At 48.1% G+C, this 24,882-nt stretch overlaps 1 protein-coding gene across 4 annotated transcripts in view; it reads left to right on the top strand.

The window, feature by feature from the left end:
- LOC115463707 (zinc finger protein 2-like) overlaps positions 1-24,882 on the top strand; it is a 255,895-nt gene that overhangs the window by 187,452 nt on the left and 43,561 nt on the right. For 3 of the 4 annotated variants that reach the window (XM_030194427.1, XM_030194426.1, XM_030194424.1), the window contains exon 1: positions 5,677-5,990. The exons of the other annotated variant lie outside the window; for it this stretch is intronic. In XM_030194427.1, coding sequence (XP_030050287.1) covers positions 5,967-5,990 — 24 coding nt within the window. In that variant the 5' untranslated portion in view covers positions 5,677-5,966. Of the gene's footprint in view, positions 1-5,676; positions 5,991-24,882 lie in introns of those variants that run through there. 4 annotated transcript variants of the gene reach the window in all.

The following is a 24,882-nucleotide window of genomic DNA, read 5'->3' as shown; positions in this document are numbered from 1 at the left end:
GCTGGGCTGATACTGGGGACTGGTGGAATAGTGGGGCTGAAACTGGGGGCTGAAAAGGAGGGGCAGGTGGGAGATGTGGGCTGGGCTGGAACTAGAGGCAGGTGGTATAATGGGGCTGGAACTGGGGGCCGAAAAGAAGGGGCAGTGAAAGGGAGGGCAGACCCTGGATGGATGGGAGAGGGAGGGCAAATGGTGGATTGAAGGGGCAGAGAGAAAGGGCAGACAGTGGATGGAAGGGACGGCAGGTAAGGCAGACACTGGATGGCAGAGAGAGAGCAAAGACAGATGCTGGATGGAAGACGGTGAAAAGAAGATGAGGAAAGCAGAAACCAGAGACAACAAACTGTAAATAAAATATATTTTTTATTTTTTTGCTTTAGGATAAAGTAGTATTGTAGATGTGCTAATAAATTATTATAAATAGAACATGTAAATAAGGTAATCTTTTTATTGGACTAATTTTAATACATTTTGACTAACTTTCGGAGAACAAAACCCCCTTCCTCAGGTCAGGATAGGATACTGTAACAGCACTATACTGTATTGACCTGAGGAAGGAGGTTTTGGCCTCTGAAAGCTAAATATATTAGTCCAATAAAATGGTATTATTTTATTTTCTATATTTGTTTTATTTCTGTTTGTTAATTTGTAAAGTGGTGATTGGTACTTGCTAGTTTTTTCAAATTTACATCTGCTGTCGTTATATTTTGCACAGTACCAGGGGACATTTTCTGTTTCTGTGGTGTTGCATTGTATGCAGAGTCTGGCATCTTGGGGGTTCAGTTTTTCATGCTATCCTCCTTCCATTCCTCCCTATTCCTTGCAAAACAGGACAATTACACCCAATTGACCAATTCTCTCAGCTCCAACCCTCGTCGTCTCTTCACCACCCTTAACTCCCTCCTCAAAGTGCCCCCCGCTCCCACTCCCCCTTCACTCTCTCCTCAATCACTGGCTGACTACTTCCACGACAAGGTGCAAAAGATCAACCTTGAGTTCACTACCAAGCTACCACCTCCTCTTCAGCCTGTAGCCCTATCCAACAACCAACCAACCATGGCCTCTTTCTCCTCCTTTCCTGAGATCACCAAGGATGAAACCTCCCGCCTTCTTTCCTCCTCGAAATGCACCACCTGTTCCTCCGATCCCATCCCCACCAACCTACTTAACACCATCTCCCATACTGTCACCCACTCCATCTGTCGCATCCCTTAACCTTTCTCTCTCCACTGCAACTGTCCCTGACACCTTCAAGCACGCCGTAGTCACACCTCTCCTAAAAAAACCATCACTTGACCCTACCTGCCCCTCCAACTACCGCCCCATCTCTCTCCTACCCTTCCTCTCCAAAATACTTGAGCGCGCCGTTCACAGTCGCTGCCTTGATTATCTCTCCTCTCATGCCATCCTCGATCCACTTCAATCCGGTTTTCACCCTCTACACTTGACAGAAACAGCACTCTCTAAAGTCTGCAACGACCTGCTCCTCGCCAAATCCAGAGGCCACTATTCCATCCTCATCCTCCTCGATCTATCCGCAGCATTTGACACTGTCAATAATGATTTACTTCTTGCCACACTGTCCTCTTTGGGTTCCAAGGCTCTGTCCTCTCCTGGTTCTCCTCTTATCTCTCCCACCGCACCTTCAGGGTACACTCTCATGGATCTTCCTCCACTCCCATCCCACTATCTGTTGGAGTTCCCAGGGATCTGTCCTTGGACCCCTTCTCTTCTCAATCTACACCTCTTCCCTAGGCTCACGGATCTCATCTCATGGTTTTTCAGTATCATCTTTATGCTGATGACACCCAGCTATATCTCTCCACACCAGACATCACCGCGGAGACCCAGGCCAAGGTATCGGCCTGCTTATCCGACATTGCTGCCTGAATGTCCAACCGCCAACTGAAGCTGAACATGTCCAAAACCGAGCTCCTCGTCTTTCCACCTAAACCCACTTCTCCTCTTCCTCCACTCTCTATCTCAGTTGATAACACCCTCATCCTCCCCGTCCCATCTGCCCGCAACCTCGGAGTCATCTTCGACTCCTCCCTCTCCTTCTCTGCGCATATCCAACAGACTGCCAAGACCTGTCGCTTCTTCCTCTTCAACATCAGCAAAATTCGCCCTATTCTCTCTGAGCACACCACCTGAACTCTCGTCCATGCTCTCATACCTCTCGCCTTGACTACTGCAACTTACTCCTCACCGGCCTCCCACTTAGCCATCTATCCCCCTTTCAATCCGTTCAGAACGCTGCCGCACGTCTTATATTCCGCCAGAAAACGATATACTCATATCACCCCTCTCCTCAAGTCACTTCACTGGCTTCCAATCAGATACAGTATACAATTCAAGCTTCTCCTCCTTACCTACAAATGCACCCGGTCTGCGGCTCCTCATACCTCTCTACCCTCATCTCCCCATGTTCCCGCCCGTAACCTCCGCTCACAGGACAAATCCCTCCTTTCAGTACCCTTTTCCACCACTGCAACTCCAGGCTCGCTCATTCTGCCTTGCCTCACCCTATGCCTGGAACAATCTTCCTCAACCCCTACGCCAAGCCCCCTCCCTACCCATCTTCAAATCTCTGCTTAAAAGTCACCTCTTCAATGCTGCTTTCGGCACCTAACCTTTCGAGAAATATAGTATGCCCTATCAGATTGACTCTACACCTGTCTTTTAGATTGTACACTTGTCTTTAGATTGTACACCTGTCTTTAGATTGTAAGATCCTTGAGCAGGGACTGTCCTTTCCATGTTAAATTGTACAGCGCTGCGTAACCCCTAGTAGCACTTTAGAAATGTTAAGTAGTAGTAGTAGTTTAATTTTTGTCTAAATAGAAAGTTTATTATTACTTATTCTATAGTGGATTAGGGTGTATCTGTGTTGTGAAAAAGACATGGCTTTCAGTTGCATTGACTTTGCAGGATCATCGTTCTGTACATTCTGTCTGGTTTTGTTTTACAATAGGTGAATTGATGTTCTAGTGCTCACTGTAGTGTTTAAGATGCTTTCCTTTTCCTTGTGTGACTTGTAGAAATGACTGCTTATGTATGCTAGAATTGCTCTATAGGTCCTAAGTGTTTTGTATTCTCAGTATTCCTAGTACTGGATTTTGGAGGGGGGTGTTAAAAATGACCAGCCCTGGGTGTCAACTACCTTAGGTACACCACTGCACTGTTCAACCTCACTATAACCAGAAGTGAAAGAAGATCCAGAAGCTGAGACCCATTTACCATACAATTCTTACACTCCATTATAAATGCTATCTTTATGCAATTTCATGAAGCAAAAACGTTTTGTATAAACCTTTCCAATTAAGTGCCTAATTAAACATAGTAACATAGTAAATGACGGCAGAAAAGACCTGCATGGTCCATCCAGTCTGCCCAACAAGACAAACTCATATGTGCTACTTTTTGTGTATACCCTACTTTGATTTGTACCGGTCCTCTTCAGGGCACAGACCGTATAAGTCTGTCCAGCACTATCCCCCGCCTCCCTACCACCAGCCCCGCCTCCCACCACTGGCTCTGGCACAGACCGTATAAGTCTGCCCAGCACTATCCTCGCCTCCACCACCGGCTGGCTCTGCCACCCAATCTCGGCTAAGCTCCTTAGGATCCATTCCTTTATGTTTATCCCACGCGTGTTTGAATTCTGTTACCGTTTTCATTCCACCACCTCCGCGGGACGGCATTCCAAGCATCCACTACTCTCTCCGTGAAAAAATACTTCCTGACATTTTTTCTTGAGTCTGCCCCCCTTCAATCTCATTTCATGTCCTCTCGTTCTACTGCCTTCGCACCTCCGGAAAAGGTTCGTTTGCGGATTAATACTTTTCAAATATTTGAACGTCTGTATCATATCACCCCTGTTTCTCCTTTCTTCCAGAGTATACATATTCAGGTCATCAAGTCTCTCCTCATACGTCTTGTAACGCAAATCCCTTACCATTCTCGTAGCTTTTCTTTGCACCGCTTCAATTCTTTTTTACATCCTTCGCAAGGTACGGCCTCCAAAACTGAACACAATACTCTAGGTGGGCCTCACCAACGACTTATACAGGGGCATCAACACCTCCTTTCTTCTGCTTGTCACACCTCTCTCTATACAGCCTAACAACCTTCTAGCTACGGCCACCGCCTTGTCACACTGTTTCGTCGCCTTCAGATCCTCACATACTATCACCCCAGATCCTCTCCCCGTCCGTACCTAACAGATTCTCCCCGCCTAACACATACATCTCCTGAGGGTTTCTATTCCCCTAAGTGCATCACTTTGCATTTCTTCGCATACATTTAATTACATAGTGAGAGTTCCAGAGTGATCAGATAGATTTTTCTACTATTTTCAAAGTAACTGGACTGAAGTTGTTGAATGGCTTATCACTGATTTTGTGAACAATGAAGAATGTGGAATTATTTAAAAGAATTAGAAAACAATATTATTCTGACAATCTTGTGGTGAATAGAATGATTTGAGTCTTTCTCTAAGGAGAACTGCAGTTTTATGAATAACCAATCTGAGGGACTTAAAGTGAGAATTTTTAATTTTATATTTTGGAGCATTACTTTTAATTATTTTACTTGGATTGCTTGAACCTTTTTCAGGAGTGGCTCAAGGTGAGTTACATTCAGGTTCACTGGGTATTTCCCTGTCCTGTTCCTAATCTAATTTGTACCTAAAGCAATGGATGCTTAAGTGACTTGTCCAAGATCACAAGGAGCAGCAGTGGGATTTAAACTGGGCACCTCAGGATGTTGAGACTGGTGCTCTAACTACTAGGCTACTCCTCCACTTTAGGTTTATCAGGGCTGGTTTTAGACATGGTGGGGTCCAAGGCAGAAGTTAAGGAAGGGGCCCCTGATCCCCCCCCCCCCCCCCCCGATCTCCCCACCTGCATTGCTACTATATGGTCCAGGTATCTCTTATCTTATCTTACCCCTACCCCCCCCCCCACCCCCCCCCCACACACACACAGTCCATTTCCCTTCCTTCCCGTCACCTTGCAGTTTTCTTTAAAAGTTATTTCCCTTCTCAGAGGGGCCCTGGTGCAGCAGCCTCCCTCTCTGCCACGATCTGCTCAGGTGGAAACAGGAAATTGCATCAGGGGGGCGGATTGTAGCACTGAGGGAAAGTTTTGTGGCAGCAGGAGCAGCTTGTGAGGTTGGCTGCTGCACCAGGGCAAAAAGGGGGAGTAGGAAGAGTTGGCCTCTTCTCAAATACGGAAGGAGACGTGTAGATGGATAAAGGGAAATAAATTTTGAAAGATCGGGAAGGTGAGAGGAAGGGAGGTGGAGATAGACTGTAGTGGGGAGAAGGGAAAGAGATGCCTGGACCCCCGGGTCCGCTACAGCTGTGTTTAGTCCCCCTAATTCTGGCCCTGCATGTTATATATGCTTTAATTATGTGTTCTTATTATGAATGTTTATTTGTGAGCCAGTGAGCCACCAAATACATGAGGATCTTGGAGGATATAAATATTTTAAATAAACACATAGATTTGATTGATTCAGGTCACAATAACTTATAAGACCATAGATACAAAATGACTAATCAGTCCTCTGATCTGTTTCTTCCTGTGTGGGACCAGCTATCTCTAAAGATCCACCTTAAGGAGGTGGGCTACTGGATGACCTTAGCAAGGGGAGTGAAGGAAGAGTTTTGAACTGCTCAGCTGCTGCTTTGCTTTCTCTTCCTGTATGGCTGCCCCTGGAGCTGCAAAGAGCAGAAAAGATTCAGACGAAGAGCAGATTTGTTTTTGTCCCCTGGCACTGGAAATCCTTTCAAACCCCAGTCCCAGATATTCAGAGGGGGAGAAGAAGGACTTTACCTGAGACCTTCAGGAATCAGCCCAGCCTTCTCTAGTCTTACTCATCTTTCCAGAAAAAAGGGGAAATCTCCAGCCTTAATCCATCCCAACACCCACTCCAGAATTCAGAGGGGAAGCAGGAGGGAAATGTCTGTCTTTCTTTCTGATCAGGTAAGAATTTCTTCTCTCCTCTTGTACACAGAGCTCCAGCACGAAAGAAAAACATTTCCCTGGACTGCACTTCCAACCTTCTCTTCTTTTTCTTTGGTCTGTTTTGGTGTGATGTGAAGCAGTAACCTAGGGCCCGATGCACAAAGCTTCCAGTCCTGGGAATGTTTGCTTTAGACTGGTTGTAGCCAGTCTAAAGTAAACTTCCTCAGCAACCCTCCAGACCTGTCAAGACGCTTGGGTTATGTACTCCTACCAGCAGAGGGAGACTGAGAAAATACTGAACTTTGAACACTGCCTATATAACCTGTGCAGTCCTTCCACTAGCCAGTATTTTCTCAGTCTCAGCAGAGGTAGCAGTACATCCTGTGCAGTCTGCAATGGTCTGGTGAGGTAGTGTTATTGATAGAGAAGGGATTTGCTCCGTCTGGGGGGCTGATCTTCTTTTATTTTTCAGTTCCCTGTACGTGTGTTTAAAAAAAAGAAAAAAGAGAATTTTGTGCTTCGGGGCTCTGGGTCGGTGGGGGCTCACTATTCCCCTTGGGGTGTCACACCTGCTAGTTGGGGTCCCTCCCCCGGTGCTGCTCTCTTCCACTCTGAGGCTGGCAGCTTTGTGCCTCGACTGCTTTCTTAGTACTTGCAGCCTTGAGTGCCCTACAATCAGCAACTGCCATATCTGTTTCTATCAGGGTAGCGATATTTCGGGTCCATATGCCTGTGCTGAGAGGGAGAGCAGCGCGACCATTGTGTTTAATTGTTTGGCTGAAGCAGATCGTCATTTGTGCGGCGCTGCGGTCTTCGTGTCTCGAGTGCGCTATAGCGGGCAAGCTCCTCCGTTGCCGTGCTTGTTCCCGCCGCGGATATGAGACACCGGGTGGTCCGTTGCCGTCTCTGCGGCGAGCCGAAACAGCTGTCCGCTGGCTCCTCCGGTTTCTGTCCGCGGAGGGGACCAGTGAGCACCGCTTCTCCTTTGCCTGCAGTTTCGCACGAGGGAATGTCGGCGGGAACGAGCGCCATGTTGGCTCCGGCGTGGTCAGCAGAAGTGGAGGTTTTGGTGGGAACGGCCGCCATTTTGACTCCGGCACGATCAGCGGAGGCGGCGGTTTTTGGTCCTGTTTCCCCTATGTTGGTTCAAAAGGGGACTTCTGAGGGCACAGGAGGAGTTGGTTTTCCCCCTGATTTTGTTTGGACGCTGTATCAAGCTTGGAAGTCGGGGCCCCCCCAGTTGGAGGACGGGGGTAGCTCCATGCCCGCTAAAAACCCCGTGTAGAGTGGGTTGATGAGGGAGGTTGTTTTTCTCTTAGGGAGTCTGAAGGGCACCTCAGTGATTTTGGAGAATCTGAGAGTTTCGAGGGCTCTCAGGAGCCGGAATGTTCCGTTCCTGGTGAGGATCCCTCTGTGGTCAGAAGTTTTCATAGAGATGAGCTTACGGAGCTCATTGATCAGGTGATTTCCACCCTGAGGTTTGAGCAGTCAGAAGCCCCCTTGGGAGAGGCAGGTCAGGTGGACCCTTTAGTGAAAGGCATTCAACGCAAAGCGCGGTCCTTCCCTATGAATAAGGATCTCAGGGAGATGATTTCTCAGGAGTGGAGTGCCCCAGACGCTCCTTGTAGGGTGTCTAAGGCAATGGCGAGGCTCTATCCTCTGCCGCAGGAGGATAGAGACTCCTTTAAGGCTCCCACGGTAGATGCAGTGGTCACGGCAGTCACCAAGGCTACGGCTATCCCGGTGGATGGCGGGACCGCGCTTCGGGACCCCCAGGACAGGAGGTTGGAATCTTTCCTTAAGCGTAGCTTTGATTTGTCGGCCCTAGCTCTCCAGGCCCGTCTGTGGGGGTTTAGTGGCTCGAGCTGCTTCGCTGAGCCGAGAAGCTCCTTGATGATTCAGTAGAAGTCGGGTTCTTCGGGGTTCAGGATTGACCAAGTTAGAAATGGACTCGTCCTTCCTGTCTGATGCCCTGTACGATTTGTTGAGGGCGTCAGCCAAGAATATGGCCCTGGTGGTTGGAGCGGCGTATGGCCCTCTGGTTGCGAGGATGGGTCGCCGAGGATGCGGCCTCTAAGGCCAAATTGGTTCTCTTCCTTTTAAGGGGTCTATGCTCTTTGGCGAAGACTTGGATAAGTTGGTTCGGGGCCTTACTGATGCAAGGTCCTCGTCTTCCGGAGTTTCATCCCAAAGGCCAGTCCAGAGGTATGTCCGCACGCGATCGGCTTAACTGAAGCTCAAACGGTATAGTCCAGGTAGGATTAGTGGAACTTCTAGAGGTCGTTTTTCCAGCGCACCCAGGTCCTTTCGAGGAGGTCGCCGTGGGGGCCGTGACTTTTCTGGCCGTGGCTTCTCCTCGGTGGGATCGGGTGCGGCCCGTAATTCCCAATGAGGGTGTGCGGGTTCAGCCTCTGGTACGTATAGGGGCTCGGCTGAGCCAATTTTACCAGAGCTGGACCAAGATCACGTCAGGACCAGTGGGTGCTCGAAGTGGTGAGAGACGGTTATGCGCTAGAGTTTGAAAGTGCAGTTCCCGAAGTTTTTTAGAGTCCCTTTGGTCGTTCGCCGGGCCAAGAAGGTGGCCATGCGGGAGACCTTTGCGGCGTCTCCTCAGTCTGGGAGCAGTTGTTTCGGTTTCTCCAAATCAGCAACGCTCGGGCTGTTATTCGATCTATTTTGTAGTAAAGAAAAAGGAAGGCTCCTTCGGCCTATTTTAGATCTCAAGAGGGTCAATGCGGCACTAAAGGTCCCATCCTTTCGCATTGGAGACACTGCGGTCAGTCATTGTTGCGGTTCGGCAGGGAGAGTTTCTGACTTCCCTGGATTTGACAGAGGCTTACCTTCACATTCTCATTCGTCCGTCGCATCAGCATTTTCTTCGATTTGCTGTGTTAGGGAAGCATTTTCAGTTTTGTACCCTGCCCTTCGGTCTCGCGACAGCCCCTCGCACCTTTTCCAAAGTCATGGTGGTGGTAACGGCAGCGCTGCGTCGGCAGGGGGTTCTGGTGCATCCGTATTTAGACGACTGGCTGATTCGGGGCCAAGTCGAGAGCGGAGAGCGAAGCGGCTACCGCTCGAGTGGTGGAGTTGCTGGAATCTCTTGGTTGGGTAGTGAACCTCAGCAAGAGTCATCTAGTTCCGGCACAGTCTCTGGAATATCTGGGAGTGCGTTTCGAGGAAAGGCGTCGGTCGAGTGTTTTACCATCTCTTCGGATTCGCAAGCTGCAGGATCTGATTCGTCATTTTCTTGCAGAATCTCTCCCGACGGCGTGGGATTATCTGCAGGTGCTGGGAATGATGGCGGCGACATAGAGGTGGTGCCCTGGGCCAGGGCTCAAATGTGGCCGTTGCAGACAGCTCTGCTCAGTCGGTGGTCTCCGCAGTCGCAGGATTTAGAGGTGCGCTTGCCCCTGAGTGCAACCCCCCCGTCTCAGCCTCCGCTGGTGGCTGAACACGCGCAACCTGGAGAAGGGAATGCCTTTGGAACCCCCAGAGTGGGTGGTTCTCACCACAGACGCCAGCCTCTCAGGATGGGGGGCTCATTGTCTCGGACAAGTAGCGCAAGGGCGCTGGTCCTCAGGGGAAGCTCAGTGGTCCATCAACCGGTTGGAGACTCGGGCCATTCGCTTGGCTCTTCAGTCCTTCCAGTCTCTGCTCCTAGCCAAGGCGGTCAGGGTGCTATGCAACAATGCCACAGCCGTAGCGTACATCAACCGGCAGGGAGGCACAAAGAGTCGCGCTGCGTCGCGGAGGAAGCGACCCAGTTGGTGCCAATGGGCAGAAGTCCATCTTCAGGCTCTGTCGGCGGCCCACGTAGCAGGGGTGGACAACGTGGACTTTCTGAGCCGAAATACTCTAGATCCCGGCGAATGGTCTCTACATAGATCGGTTTTCAATCGCATTGTGGCGGTATGGGGGTCTGCCAGTGATGGATCTCATGGCAACAGCGGGAATGCACAAGTACAAGCGGTTCTACAGTCGCAGACGAGATCCTTGGTCGGAAGGAATAGATGCCCTTCTGCTACCGTGGCCGCAGGGGCTACTGTATGTCTTTCCTCCGTGGCCGTTAGTCGGAAGGATAGTTCAGCGCATCGAACGTCACTCGGGACGGGTAATTCTGATAGCTCCAAATTGGCCCCGTCGTCCGTGGTTCAGAGATCTGGTGCGTCTGGTAGTAGCAGATCCTCTTCCGCTAACAGAGACTGTATTGTTGTGTCAAGGTCCGATTGTTCTGCCGGACCCGTCTCCATTCTCTCTTATGGCCTGGCTCTTGAAAGGCACAGGTTGAAGAAGAAGGGCTTTTCTTCTAGGGTATTGCTACGATGTTAAGTTCCCGCAAGCAGTCCACATCCCTGGCATACGTTCGAGTCTGGAGACTTTTTGAGCACTGGTGTCGAGATCGAGGTGTGAGGCCTCTGCGTTCCTCGGTTCCGGAGGTGTTGGAGTTTTTGCAAGATGGTTTTGGACAAGGGTTGGCTTTGTCTACTCTGAAGGTGCAGGTAGCGGCTTTGGTCTTCTTTTCATGGAAAAGGTTCAGGGGAGGTCTTTAGCTTCTGCACCGGATGTAGTACGTTTTCTGAAGGGTGTTAAGTTGCTTCGGCCTCCCCGTCGTCGGTTGGTTCCTCCGTGGGATTTGAATCTTGTTTTAGAGGCTTTGGTCAGGCCTCCGTTTGAGCCTCTGGTCTCGGCTACGGTCAAAGATTTGTCCTTGAAAACGGTGCTCTTGGTAGCTATTACGTCAGCGCGTAGGGTTTCGGAACTTCATGCTTTGTCTTGTAGGGCTCCTTTCATTATCCTTTTCCAAGGAAGGGTCTTCTTGAGGCCAGTGCCCTCCTTTTTGCCCAAGGTAGTTTCGGAATTTCATGTGAATCAGACCATTTCTTTGCCAGTTTTAGGGAGTTTGGCAGGGGATTCGGAGCAGCGGCGGCTTGCTAAGTTAGATGTGAAGCGAGCTTTGCGTTGTTATCTGTCTAGAACTCGGAGTTCAGAGCCTCGGATCGACTGTTCGTGCTTCATGGCGGTCCAAAGAAGGGGGCTGCGGCTTCCAAGGCCACTATAGCCCGGTGGTTGAAGGAGGCGATTGCGTCTGCGTACATCTTGAGGGGCCGGGCAGTACCTAAAGTCTTTTCAGCTCATTCCACGAGGGGAGTAGCGGCCTCTTGGGCGGAAAGTAGTATGATCCCCCGCTAGATATTTGTCGGGTGGCGGTTTGGTCCTCTTTGCATTCGTTTGTCAAGCATTATAGGATTGATGTTCATGCGAAGGAAGAAGCGAGTTTTGGGGCAGCTGTTTTGTCCTCTGGCCTTAGAGGGTCCCGCCCGTAGATTGTTATGCTTTGGTACGTCCCAAGCGTCTTGACCGGTCTGGAGGGTTGCTGAGGAAGGTGAAATTAGATCTTACCTGCTAATTTTCTTTCCTCTAGACCCTCCAGACCGGTCAAGGGCCCACCCAGTATGTTCTTTCGGCCAGAAGGGGTTCTTTCAGTATAGTGTTGCGTTTGGCAGCTGATGACTGTTGTTCAAGTAATTCAGACGCCTTGATCCAGCTTCTGTTCTGGTGTGGCTCTGTTCCAGGTGTGGCTTGGTCTGTGGCCTGCCTGTGGAAGCACATGGAAGATATTGGAATTATGCTATGCCCACGTACAGGGTTCTGGTTAGTTTTATTTGTTCTCTGCTTTGTTAGAGTTATACTGGTTAGTGGAAGGACTGCACAGGTTATATAGGCAGTGTTCAAAGTTCAGTGTTTTCTCAGTCTCCCTCTGCTGGTAGGAGTACATAACCCAAGTGTCTTTTTTTTTTTTTTAATTTATATGAAGTCTTTATTAAACAGTAATAAAATACAATGGACTCTGAAACCAGGTCAACAGTGTACAAATACAGAACTTTCAAGTCAAACAGAAGCACCAGATTCTCGCACATTTCTTTTCTGAAGACATCCAAATTTGTTTTGCAGTAAACTTCATGAATTTTTTAAGAGTATATGGTTAATGAATTACCCCCCCCCCCCCCCCCGCCACCCCCATCCCTTATCAGTTCCCCCATCAAACCAACCCCCAAAGAAGCTCTCAACTCCCACACCTGCACAAGCACTGTTGCTACTCCTAACCACTTTTGGCAGCGGCAAGAAAAGAGTTCCAAGTCAGGTGCCATTTACTTGTCTGGTGTGTTTTGCTCCGCTCGGAGTCGTTCCATCTCGCACACATGCCGTAGTTTATTGCACCACCTTGTTACAGAAGGGACCCCACTCTGTTTCCATTGAGATGCAAGTACCACTCTCGCTGCCCCAACAGCATGGTGCACCAATTCTTGCTGATAGGAATTTAGGCCCACCGCCCTTACAGAAAAGAGAAAAATCTCTGGGGCCCACTGAAGTCGGCAACCCAGCCAGGTCTGCATTCTACTATGTATCGCTTTCCAGTAGGCTCTGGCTTTAAAGCACTTCCACCACACGTGGCCCATTGTTCCACGATGCCCGCATCCCCTCCAACACAGTCCCGATGAGGACGGATAAATCCTCTGCAGTCGGTCCGGGGTGAGGTACCAACGGTACAGGACCTTCACTGCATTCCTCCTGTGACAGCACATGAGTGGACACCTTCGCCACTGCCCGTTCTATTTTCCCCCACTCCATCTCCCCGAGACTAACACCCAGCTCATCGTTCCAACTTTTCCTGTGACGACTGTAACACTGGACCTAGGCACCAACACTTCTATACAGACAGCCAATGAGTCCTTGGGAAGTTTGGAGTTTTTCACAAATATCTTCCAGTGGTAACTTATCCCTTTGCATAACTAGTCTAACTGCCTTTGTTCTAAAGAAGTGAGTTAATTGAGTGTACCCAAAGTCATCTACCTGCATTCCCGGATACCTTGCCTGCAGCTTATCAAGTGATATCAGAGAACCCTCTTCAAATACTTGACCCCAGGTTTTGACCCCCTCCCTATACCACCTAGTGAAGACCCCCTTCGTGTTCCCTGGTAGGATTAGAGGATTGTATGCTATTGGTGATAACTGCGACAGAACGCATTGATTATTAGGGAACAAACTATCCCAGTAATGCAATGTAACTCCAACCGACGGGCATGACTCCTCCTCCTTCACCCGAAATGACTGCGGAAGCCACATAAGTGCTGCTAATGGTACTGAGCCAATAGAGTACTGTTCCAGTTGTACCCACTGCCTGTCTGGGTATTCTTGGAACCATTCAACCGCAGCCTTTCCCTGTGCTGCCCTATAATACCAAATGAGATTAGGGACGCCAAGCCCACCCCTCTTCCTAGCCTGGTAAAGAAGAGTGCGCGAGAGTCTAGGCCGCTTACCCGCCCAGACGAACCTCACTATACGATCCTGCAAGGAAGCTAGAAATCGCCTGGGCATCATCACAGGCAGCACCTGAAATAAATATAGCAGGCGCGGTAGAATGTTCATTTTAATAATCGCAATTCTGCTGAACCAAGATACCCCTGATTCCCCCCATCTCTCCAGGTCAACTGCAATGTCTCGAGCCAGGTCTTTATAGTTAGCCTGAAACAAGTCTGAAAGGTTCGGGGTCAATTTCACTCCCAAATAAGTAATATGATGATTAGCCCACTTAAAAGAGTACGACGTTTTTAAAGACATCACCAGCTCTTCAGGAAGTGTTACATTTAGAGCTTCAGATTTTGTCATGTTCACCTTAAATCCCGAAACCGCTGCATACTCATCTATAATACAATTAAGTCTGGAGAATGTGGTAAGCGGGCGAGTCACATACAACAGGACGTCGTCCGCAAAAAGGGCCATTTTGTGCATTCTACCCTCCACCCAAGCCCCCGACATCTCCGGATCCAGACGTATCCGAGAGGCGAAAGGTTCCATGACCATAGCGAATAAGAGGGGGGATACTACTACTACTACTACTTAGCATTTCTATAGCGCTGCCAGGGTTACGCAGCGCTGTACAAGTTTAAACATGAGGAAGGACAGTCCCTGCTCAAGAGAGCTTACAATCTAAAGGTAACAAGCTATGTAGTCAGTATAGGTATCATGAATGGGGAAGGTGGTTAGGTGCCAAAGCAAGGGAGAAGAGATGGGCTTTGAGTAAGGACTTGAAAATGGGCAGGATAAAGGGCAACCCTGTCGAGTGCCTCTGTGGAGCGAAAACAACTCCGAGTTACTGTCGTTGACCCTTACACATGCTCGTGGAGAATTATGAAACACCTGTATCCAGCTCCGAAAAGTCGTCCCAAATCCCATGACCTCCAGTACCCGATACATGTAGGGCCAACGGACCCTATCAAAAGCTTTTTTCAGCGTCCAAACTGAGCAGACAAAGTGGCTTTTGATTTCTCTTTGCAAGGTACATAAGGTCAAGCGTACACCTAATATTGTCCATCGACTTACGATGGGACACAAAGCCCACTTGGTCTGGATGTATCAGGACTGGAAGCAAGGGCGCCAGTCGACTTGCCAGCACTTTAGCTAAGATTTTAACGTCAGCATTTAAGACCGATATTGGTCTGTAAGAACCACATTCATTAGGATCTTTACCTGGCTTGGGAATGACTGCAATCCAGGCCTCCATCATAGATGGAGGCAGCGTCCCACCAGCTCCCACCTGATTAAACAGGTCAGCAAGCAGTGGCAGCAGTTCAGGCGCAAACCGCTTGTAGAATTTACTAGGGAGCCCATCCAATCCGGGAGACTTATAAGAGGGCATGCCACTAATAGCCTTCTGGATTTCCATGGGAGTTACTGGTGCATCCAACAATGCCCTTTGCTGGCAGGTTAAGGAGGAAAGGTCACTATCATCTAAATATTGTCTAATAGCCTCTGAGGAGGGGTTAATCTCCTGTGCGTATAAGGTCTGGTAGAATTTCCCAAAGCATTCACGTATTTGTTCAGATTTTCCTAACAGCTCTCCCTTTCCATTCCGAACCTGCTTAATCATACGATCAACGTTTTGCCTACATAGCCTAGTAGTGAGGAGACGACCAGCTTTGTTCGCAAACTCGTAAGTTCCCGCCTTATATTTCGCTTGCATCAGACTAAGTTGTTCTGAGTATATAGAATCTAAAAGCAGCCTCTCCCTCCTCAATTCCTGCCAGGCCTGCGGTGACCTATCTTTCTTGTGTTGCCCCTGTAACTGATGAATTTTCTCCAGACATGCCGCTATCTGCGCCCTACGTATCTTAGCGCACCTACTAGCTAGTTGTAGGAAGTATCCTCTAGACACTGCCTTCATAGCATCCCATACTATGGGCATCCCAGGTCCCTTGCCAATGTTAAATTCAAGGTACTCCTTAAGCATGTTCCTGTACCCTTCCACCACCTCCCCTTCCTGTAGTAAACTAGTATTTAACATCTATCTCTTTTCTTTCAATTCCGCCCTGATGGTGGAAAGGGAGACCCATACTGGGGCATGATCTGATAGTGTCACACTTCCAATGCCAGCCTCAGGTCCCCTCTCCACCAAGTTAGTGTCCAGGAAAATGTAGTCAATGCGCGAATATGACTTATGAACTGGGGAGTAAAACGTATAGTCCCTGTCTGTCCCATGTGCCAGTCTCCACAGGTCCAGTGTGCCCAGGGAAGCAGCCAAGGATGCCAGAGCCTGTGATTCCTTGTTGCCCTCCACCCTGGGGACTCCCGTGCTGTCGAGGTGAGTATGCATCACCGCATTAAAGTCCCTCCCAGTATCAGGGACCCCTTAACAAATGTTGCCAAGGAGTTCCGGACCCGTGCAAAGAATTCTGCCTAACCACTATTTGGGGCGTAAATCGAGGCCACTGTTAAGGCCACCTGATCCACTGTCATGTGCACAAATATGTAACTCCCCCCTGGATCCCTTCTGACTTGCTCTACCTGCGCCGCCACAGAAGAATGCAGCAATATCGCCACCCCTCGTTTTTTGGAGCTCTCTGCAGAAGCAAAATACGCCCCCATAAAGCCCGGATAGGAGAGGAGTCGCTCATATTTTCGACTCAGGTGCGTTTCCTGGAGCAGGACCACGTGCAGTTTGAGCCTCTGCAATTCTCTATAAAACCTCTGTCTCTTCTGAGGCATGTTTAGCCCCCTCACATTGTATGATATTACTTTCAGGTCAACACTCATATCTACATGTAAATATATTTCCTGTCACCATTACCTTGCTCACAGTGTACTCCCCCGTTTAGAGCCCCCTCAGTTGGTTGCAACAGTGTTGGTCTTCTGAAGGAATTATTAATAAAACCCCAATTATTCCCAGAATCCTTCCCTCCCCTACCTCCCCGCCCACCCTTCCCTCCCCGAGGTCCCCAAACACCCTTCACAAACATAAGCCCCACCAATCTGGGTCCTAGGGCCTGGACTGGGAATATCCCCCCTGAAGTGCCCTACAGGAGAGCAAACGGTCCCCCAAACCTTTGTGCGCACCCCAGTACCACCCCCCGCTATTAGTACATTCACCCAGTCTCTCCACCCAACCACCTAAACTCAAACCGTTCGCAATTCAACACAACCTCCATAGATTCCCAATAACAGAGAACAGATAAACACACAGAATCAAAAATGTCACCCCAGTAGTAGACATCAGAACAAAAAGGATATCAGAGTCACAGCCAAAGTCACGTCTTGGTGCCTTGCTTTTTAGTTTTCTGGGGGACTCTCTTCCACTTCTGCAATTTTTCTCGGGTAGAAGAAGCCAGATCTCCTGCAGGGCTCGCCATTGTTGTCAGACCAGCCTCCTGCATAAACTTCCATACCTCCGCAAGCCTGCGTAAGCGAAGTTGCTTACCCTTAAACTCGAAGCTCAGTGCAAAAGGGAAAATCCACCTATAAGAGATCTCCTCCTTCCTCAGAATTTCCAGCGCGGGCCTCATCACATGCCTCTGCGCTAATGTAAATAATGATAGATCTTGGTACACGAACACTCGTGCTTCCTTGTATTCCACAGATGGGTTTTGGCGCGCTTTTAGCCAGACCTTCTCCTTAAGCGCATAGGAAGAAAATTTCACAATTATGTCTCTGAGTTTGTTGTCTTTAGGCTGACCAAGTGCCCTGTGAGCCCAGTCAAACAAAATACTATCAGACTCCATTGGTTCTCCCGTAATTGTCTCACACAATGATTTCACAATTGCAGGCACATCTTCCATGTTTCCGTTTTCAGGCACTCCTCGGAATCTGAGGTTTTGTCGCCTTCCGCGATTTTCCAGGTCATCAATTTTGTATTGTAGTTCCTCTGTCTGTTCTTGTAGCTGCACAAAACGGATCTCTGCTGCCTCCGCTCTCTCAGCGTGTTCATCCATCTGTTCCTCTAGGGTTTCAACTCTACCCCCCAGCTCGCGGAGGTCAATGCTGATGGCATCCACGTGTTCAAGAATTTCTTGTTTGGACGCCGTAATCTCTGCCCTGATATCCTTCAAGCATTTAACCAATTCTTTAGACAAGGCCGCTTTCGGGGAAGCTCTCTGCACACCAGCACTCGATGCAGCCGATTCGGATCCCGATGAGTGATCCGGGGCCGGTGACACGTGTCTCGATCGATTCTTCATCGACTGTCTCGTCGAGCTCCGCTCTCCCTCACGCGCCTGGGATGCAGATATTTTGCTCATCTTGCTCCCTGAGTCGCAGCGAATCTCCAGGTGCTGTTCCAGTACAAGAACAAGACCAGGTTCCCGCTATTAAAGCAAATTAAAAGCAGGGAAGTGCGGAGCTAAAGATTCAGGCAGCCATTCGTCTCCCTGACGTCACTTCCTCATCAACCCAAGTGTCTTGACCGGTCTGGAGGGTCTAGAGGAAAGAAAATTAGCAGGTAAGATCTAATTTCACCTTATTTAGCAAGTAATGCACATGGCTCTAATGTGTGCCCTTAGCAGGCACCCAGAACCCCATGCAAATGTATTACAATGAGCTCATTAGTATTCTAATGAGCACTTCTGGCCATGCACAGCTGCAGAATAGAGAGTTACATGGGGACAGAAAACTGTACCCATCCCCGCCCGTCCCTGCTGGAATCTTACCCGTCTCCACTGGAATCTTACCCATCTCCACTCATCCCCACAAGAACCAGGCCTTAACCGTCCCCACAAGAATTAACCTGCCCCCACCCAGTCCCACAAGAATTTAATGATGCACAAAAAAAAAAAAATTCCGGTCAGCTCTCTTGGTCTCTCTCTGGATTTGAGCCACAGCACTACAGGCAGGGAAGGAACAGAAGTTGGAACTTGGAACACTCTGGTGCGCACATGTAAGACTTGTGTCAGATTCACTGGCACTGCGTGCTGAGAGGTTGCTACATGCACACGCCAGTAGGTCAGGTGACATCTGATGCTTGTGCCTGTGTCAGAGCTGCCCGGAAGCAGAGAGAATTAATAGTAACATAGTAAGTGATAGCAGATAAAAACCTGAACAGTCCAGTCTGCCCAATAGTCACGCTCATTATCAATTCATAATTAAATCAACAATGAATATGATATATACTTGATTATGGTGTTTCTGGGACATAGACCATAGAAGTACACCCAGCCCTATCCTTATGTTCCAACTGCTGGAGTTGTAGTCTAAGCCCACTCCAGCCTATTTGTCTTCTCATTTGCAGGAAACAGACCGTAAAATTCTGTCCAGCAAAGTCCTCATGTTCCAGCCACTAAAGTTGCTGTCTAAGCCCTTTCCAACCCATCCTAAACCAGATTGCCATTTATGAGACACAGATCATAAAAGTCTGCCCGGTATTGGCCCTAGTTCATCACATCCAGAGTCGCCATCTAAATGTCACTTGACACATCCAGACACATGCAGCCATTTAAGTTTAGGTTTTTTATAGCTTCCATTTTCTAATTAGAGATCCTGTGTGTACATTCCATACCTTTTTGAGTTCTGTCACCATTTGTGTCTCTACCACCTCCTTAATGGATGACTTTCTCCATCTGTGCTGTTAAAGCGAGGAGGAGACAGCACTCAAAGACCTTGGTACTCGGTAGGTGACAGGCTGGCGCACTTCCACGGGAACACCACAGGAATTGTTTCCGTCCCCAAGGGAACCCCGTAAGAACTGCTTCCAAGTCACCAACTCTTCTTCTTTCCCCCCCATTCCCCCCCCCCCCCCCCCAGAGAGACAGGAACAACAAACTGGACTGGCCATATCTTCTTTCCCTCCCATCCGCCTGTGAAGAGAAACCACAGAAATTGCAACATTTTCATTTTATTAACTTCTAACAGCACTTGGGCAAACAGCATGCTCAAGTTATCAATGTCCTTTCACTTTAAACTGTGATTTGTTTTGTCCAGTACAATCAACTCTGGGCGCAGTCTTCCTCTCTCCACAAGCATCACCTCTCTCCAACTGCGATCTTCATATGCCGCTCTCCTCCCCTTGTCTGAGATCTCTACCAGCAACGCCATGACATGCTTACAATCCTCTCTGACGCAATGATCTTTGAGCGTGAATCCCTTTCTGTTCCGGTGGTAATTTCCACCAGCGGGAACCACCACCATGAGACTCAGGCCTTTTTCCCGCCCAACTCTGCCCCAAGGGTTACTCAGTCTCTAGAGACATTCTCTGTGGCGATCTCCATGTTGGTTGTCCCACTTGGCTCATTCTTGAGGGAAATAGGGTTCCACATTGGGCGTCTGCTCCCACCATCTCCAAACAGAACAAGTTGCAGCCCTCAGAACTGTTCAGTCCAAGGAACATTTCTTTTTCAGAGTGTTTGTGCCCCAAGGGGTTTAACCCTTTCACCCCACATTATGGGCACTGTTTTTGTAGCCCCAGTCTCCTCCAGATAAACCTGGGCACTGGCTAGCTGGGTGATTGGTCACCTGGACCAGGATGTACAAAACACAGTTGTCTCTGTGGAGCTGAGTGTAGGCTGAGGCTGGGCTAAATCCTGGTAGGCCATGGGGTTTCAAGCACTTCTTGGCACTCTCAATATCTTAGTCCCAGTGCAAAAGAATGGCACTCTCACTCTGATGGTGGGTTTTCTATTACATAAGTATTGCCATACCGGGATAGACCAGCATCCTGTTTTCAACAGTGTCCAATCCAGGTCACTGCCCACATGCATCACTTTGCACTTGCTCACATTAGACATCATTTGCCATTTGGATGCCCAGTCTCGTAAGGTCCTCTTGCAATTTCTCACAATCCTCTTTCGATTCAACAGCTTTGAATAACTTTGTGTCATCAGCAAATTTAATTACCTCACTAGTTATTCCCATCTCTTGATCATTTATAAATATGTTAAAAAGCAGCGGTCCCAGCACAACCCCTGGGGAACCCCACTATCTACCCTTCTCCATTGAGAATATGGACCATTTAATCCTATTCTGTTTTCTATCTTTTAACCAGTTTTTAATCCACAATAGGACATTACCTCCTATCCCATGACTTTCTGATTTCTTCAGGAGTCTTTCATGAGGTACTTTGTCAAATGCCTTTTGAAAATCCAGAGAATAATATCAACTGGCTCACCTTTATCCACATGTCATAAGAACATAAGAGTAGCCATACTGGGTCAGACCAATGGTCCATCTAGCCCAGTATCCTGTTTTCCAAACAGTGGCTAAGCCAGGTCACAAGTACCTGGCAGAAACCCAAATCATGGCAACACTCCATGCTACAAATCCCAGGGCAAGCAGTTGCCTTCCGTGTCTGTCTCAATAGCAGACCATGGACTTTTTCTCCAGGAATTTGTCCCAACCTTTTTAAAACTAGATACGCTAACCGCGGTTACCACATTCTCCAGCAAAGAGTTCCAGAGCTTAACTGTTGAGTGAAAAAATATTTCCTCCTATTTGTTTTAAAAGTATTTCCATGTAACTTCATCGACTGTCCCCTAGTCTTTGTACTTTTGGAACAAGTAAAAATTGATTTTCTTCTACTTGTTCTACACCACTCAGGATTTTGTAGACCTCAGTCATATCTCCACTCATCTGTCTCTTTTCCAAGCTGAAGAGCCCTAACTTCTTTAGCCTTTCCTCGTATTAAAGGAGTTCCATCCCCTTTATCATTTTGGTCACTCTTCTTTGAACTTTTTTTGTAATTCCGCTATATCTTTTTTGAGATACGGTGACCAGAACTGAACGCAATACTCAAGGTGCAGATGCAAATACAAAGGCATTATAGTATTTTCGGTCTTATTCACCATCCCTTTCCTAATAATTCCTAGCATCCTGTTTGCTTTTTTGGCTGCCGCTGCACACTGAGCAGAAGATTTCAGCGTATTATCTACGACACCCAGATCTTTTTCTTGAGCGCTGACCCTAGCATCAGGTAACTATGATTCAGATTATTCTTTCCAATATGCATCACCTTGCATTTGTCCACATTAAATTTCATCTGCCATTTGGATGCCCAGTCTTCCAATTTCCTAAGATCTTCCTGCAATATTTCACAGTCCGCACGTGTTTTAACAACCTTGAACAGTTTTTTATCATCTGCAAATTTGATCACCTCACTTGTCGTTCCGATTTCCATATCAGTTATACATATGTTAAATATTTCCGGTCCCAGTACAGATCCCTGTGGCACTCCACTGTTCACCTTCCTCCATTGAGAGAAATGACCATTTAACCCTACCCTCTGTTTTCTGTCCAATAACCCTAATATTCTCTTTTAGCCTTCTTTATTAATGCTTTGCATCTGACTTGCCAATGCTTATGTTGCTTCTTATTTTCTTCATTTGTGTCCTTTTTCCATTCTTTGAAGGACAATCTTTTGGCTGTAATGGCCTCTTTTTTTTCTTCACCTTTGAACCATGTTGGCTGACATTTTCTCTTCTTTCCACCTTTGGAAATACGTGGAATACATCTGGACTGGGCTTCCAAGATGGTATTTTTGAATAACGTCCACGCCTGATTTAGTGTCCTAACCTTTGCATCTGATCCTTTTAGTTTCTTTTTAACCATTTTTCTCATTTTATTAGAGTCACCATTTTGAAAATTAAATGCAGCTACAGTAGATTTCCTTTGCAGGTTCATCTCAGATACTAGCTCAAACTTGATCATGTTATGATCACTGTTCTGAGGGGACCCAATACCGCCACCTCTTACATCTTGCCCTGCATGCCACCAAGGACCAGATCCAAAATGGCTCCCCCTCTTGTCGGTTCCTGGACCAGCTACTCCTAGAACATCTAGAAAGTTTATCTTCCTGTCACTCCCTGATGTAACATTTATCCAGTCAATATCGGGGCCCCTATTCACATTCTCTTCCTAGCCCTGTCCCTTCCTAATCTTTTCCCCCACCCCCTACCTCTCTCCGCTACAGGAACTCACTGCCCATCCATCGACTTCATCACCTCACCTTCTCTCCTACTCTTTTCCTCCCTCTTGGCTTTTAATCTCCGTCTCTTTCTTCTCTCCATTTTGCCTTCCCCATTCCACCTAAATACCTCTCGCCTTCGACGCCTTCGTGGCCACACCTCTCCTACTCTCCTCCGCTCTCTTTTACTCCTTCTCTTACTCTCAGCCGGTGACATCAATCCCAATCCTGGCCCTCCTCACCAACTATTATCCCAATTGTACAGATCTCACCGCGACCTCTCTAACCTCATCTCTATTCCTCTACTCCCCTCCTCTTCTCTGCCCTTCTCTTGCGCCCTATGGAATGCCCGCTCTATCTGTAACAAACTCCCCTATATCCAGGACCTCTTTATCTCGCGTCACCTCCATCTGCTCGCCATAACAGAAACCTGGCTCTGCCCTGATGACTCTGCTTCAGTTGCAGCCCTCTGCCATGGCGGTTATCTTTTTTCACATACTCCTCGCCCTGCTGGTCGCGGGGGCGGTGTTGGACTACTTCTCTCTCCCTCCTCCAGATTTCAACCCCTTCTTCCACCTCAATCTCACTGTTTTTCCTCCTTTGAAGTCCACTCTATCCGCCTTTTCTCTCCTCTGCCTCTTCGAATAGCGGTCATTTATCGTCCCCCTGATAAGTCCCTTTCATTCTTTCTCAGTGACTTTGATGCCTGGCTTGCCTTCTTCCATGATCCTTCCTCCCCCTCTCTCATCCTTGGTGACTTTAATGTTCCTGCTAATGATCCTTCCAACTCTTATATTTCCAAGTTACTCGCTTTAACATCCTCCTTTAATCTCCAACTATGCTCCACATCCCCCACTCATCAAAATGGTTACTGTCTTGATCTCATCTTCTCCTCCAACTGTTCACCCTCTAGTTTCCTTGCCTCTGATCTTCCCCTCTCTGATCACCATCTTATAACTTTCACACTTAAATCTCCTCCCTCCCAGTCCCGTCCTATCTTATCTAATTTATCTAGGAATCTTCACGATATTGACCCTTCATCTCTATCCTCCCATGTTTCAAACCTCCTCTCTACTATGGCACCATCCACGTCTGTCAACGAGGCTGTTTCTTCTTACAACAATACTCTATCCTCTGCCTTAGACACTCTTGCACCTTTGATGACCCGCCCTATAAGGCATACAAAACCCCAACCTTGGCTGACTTCTAATATCTGCTACCTACGTTCCTGTACCCGCTCCGCCGAATGCCTCTGGCGGAAATCTCAGGCCCTTGCTGATTTCTTACACTTTAAGTTCATGCTGACCTCCTTCCAATCTGCTCGTTTACGCGCCAAACAGGATTATTATATTCAACTGACCAACTCTCTTGGCTCTAACCCTCGACTTCTCTTCACCACATTGAACTCTCTCCTCAAGGTGCCCCCTCCCCCAACTCCCCCTTCATTATCTCCTCAGACCCTTGCTAAATTCTTTCACGACAAGGTTCAAAAGATAAACCTTGAATTCTCTACCTCGCCACCTCTCCCTCCACTAGTCCGTTCCCCTCTCTCTCCTTCCCCTCATTCCTTTTCCACCTTTCCTGAAGTTACTATAGAGGAAACTACACTTCTCCTTTCTTCCTCAAAATGTACCACCTGTTCCTCTGATTCCATTCCCACCCACCTTCTTAATGCCATCTCACCTGCTCTTATTCCTTTTATCTGTCACATTCTCAACCACTCACTTTCCACTGCAACTGTCCCTACTGCCTTTAAACATGCTGTGGTCACACCTCTCCTTAAGAAGCCTTCACTCGACCCTACTTGTCCCTCTAATTACCGACCCATCTCCCTCCTCCCTTTTCTCTCCAAATTACTTGAGTATGCTGTTCACCACCGCTGCCTTGATTTTCTCTCCTCACATGCTATTCTTGACCCACTACAATCTGGTTTTTGCCCTCTCCACTCAACCGAAACTGCGCTTACTAAAGTCTCCAATGACCTATTACTGGCTAAATCCAGAGGTCTCTATTCCATCCTCATTCTTCTTGATCTTTCCGCTGCTTTTGACACTGTCGATCACAGCATACTCCTCGATACCCTGTCCTCACTTGGATTCCAGGGCTCTGTCCTTTCCTGGTTCTCTTCCTACCTCTCCCTCCACACCTTCAGTGTTCACTCTGGTGGATCCTCTTCTACTTCTATCCCTCTGCCTGTCGGCGTACCTCAGGGTTCTGTTCTTGGTCCCCTCCTCTTTTCTATCTACACTTCTTCCCTTGGTTCATTAATCTCATCCCATGGCTTTTCCTACCATCTCTTTGCTGATGACTCCCATATCTACCTTTCTACCCCTGATATCTCACCTTGCATCCAAACCAAAGTTTCAGCGTGCTTGTCTGACATTGCTGTCTGGATGTCTCAACGCCACCTGAAATTAAACATGACCAAATCCGAGCTTCTCATTTTTCCCCCCAAACCCACCTCCCCACTCCCCCTGTTTTCTATTTCTGTTGATGGCTCTCTCATTCTCCCTGTCTCCTCAGCTCGAAACCTTGGGGTCATCTTTGACTCTTCTCTCTCCTTCTCTGCTCATATCCAGCAGATTGCCAAGACCTGTCGTTTCTTTCTTTACAACATCCGTAAAATCCTCCCATTTCTTTCCGAGCACTCTACCAAAACCCTCATCCACACCCTTGTCACCTCTCATTTAG

This window comes from Microcaecilia unicolor, chromosome 2 (assembly GCF_901765095.1).
Source record: "Microcaecilia unicolor chromosome 2, aMicUni1.1, whole genome shotgun sequence".
In the NCBI taxonomy this organism is placed as follows: Eukaryota; Metazoa; Chordata; class Amphibia; order Gymnophiona; family Siphonopidae; genus Microcaecilia; species Microcaecilia unicolor.
The sequence above is the reverse complement of the archived record's forward strand: the minus strand, read 5'-3'. Positions and strand labels throughout refer to the sequence as shown.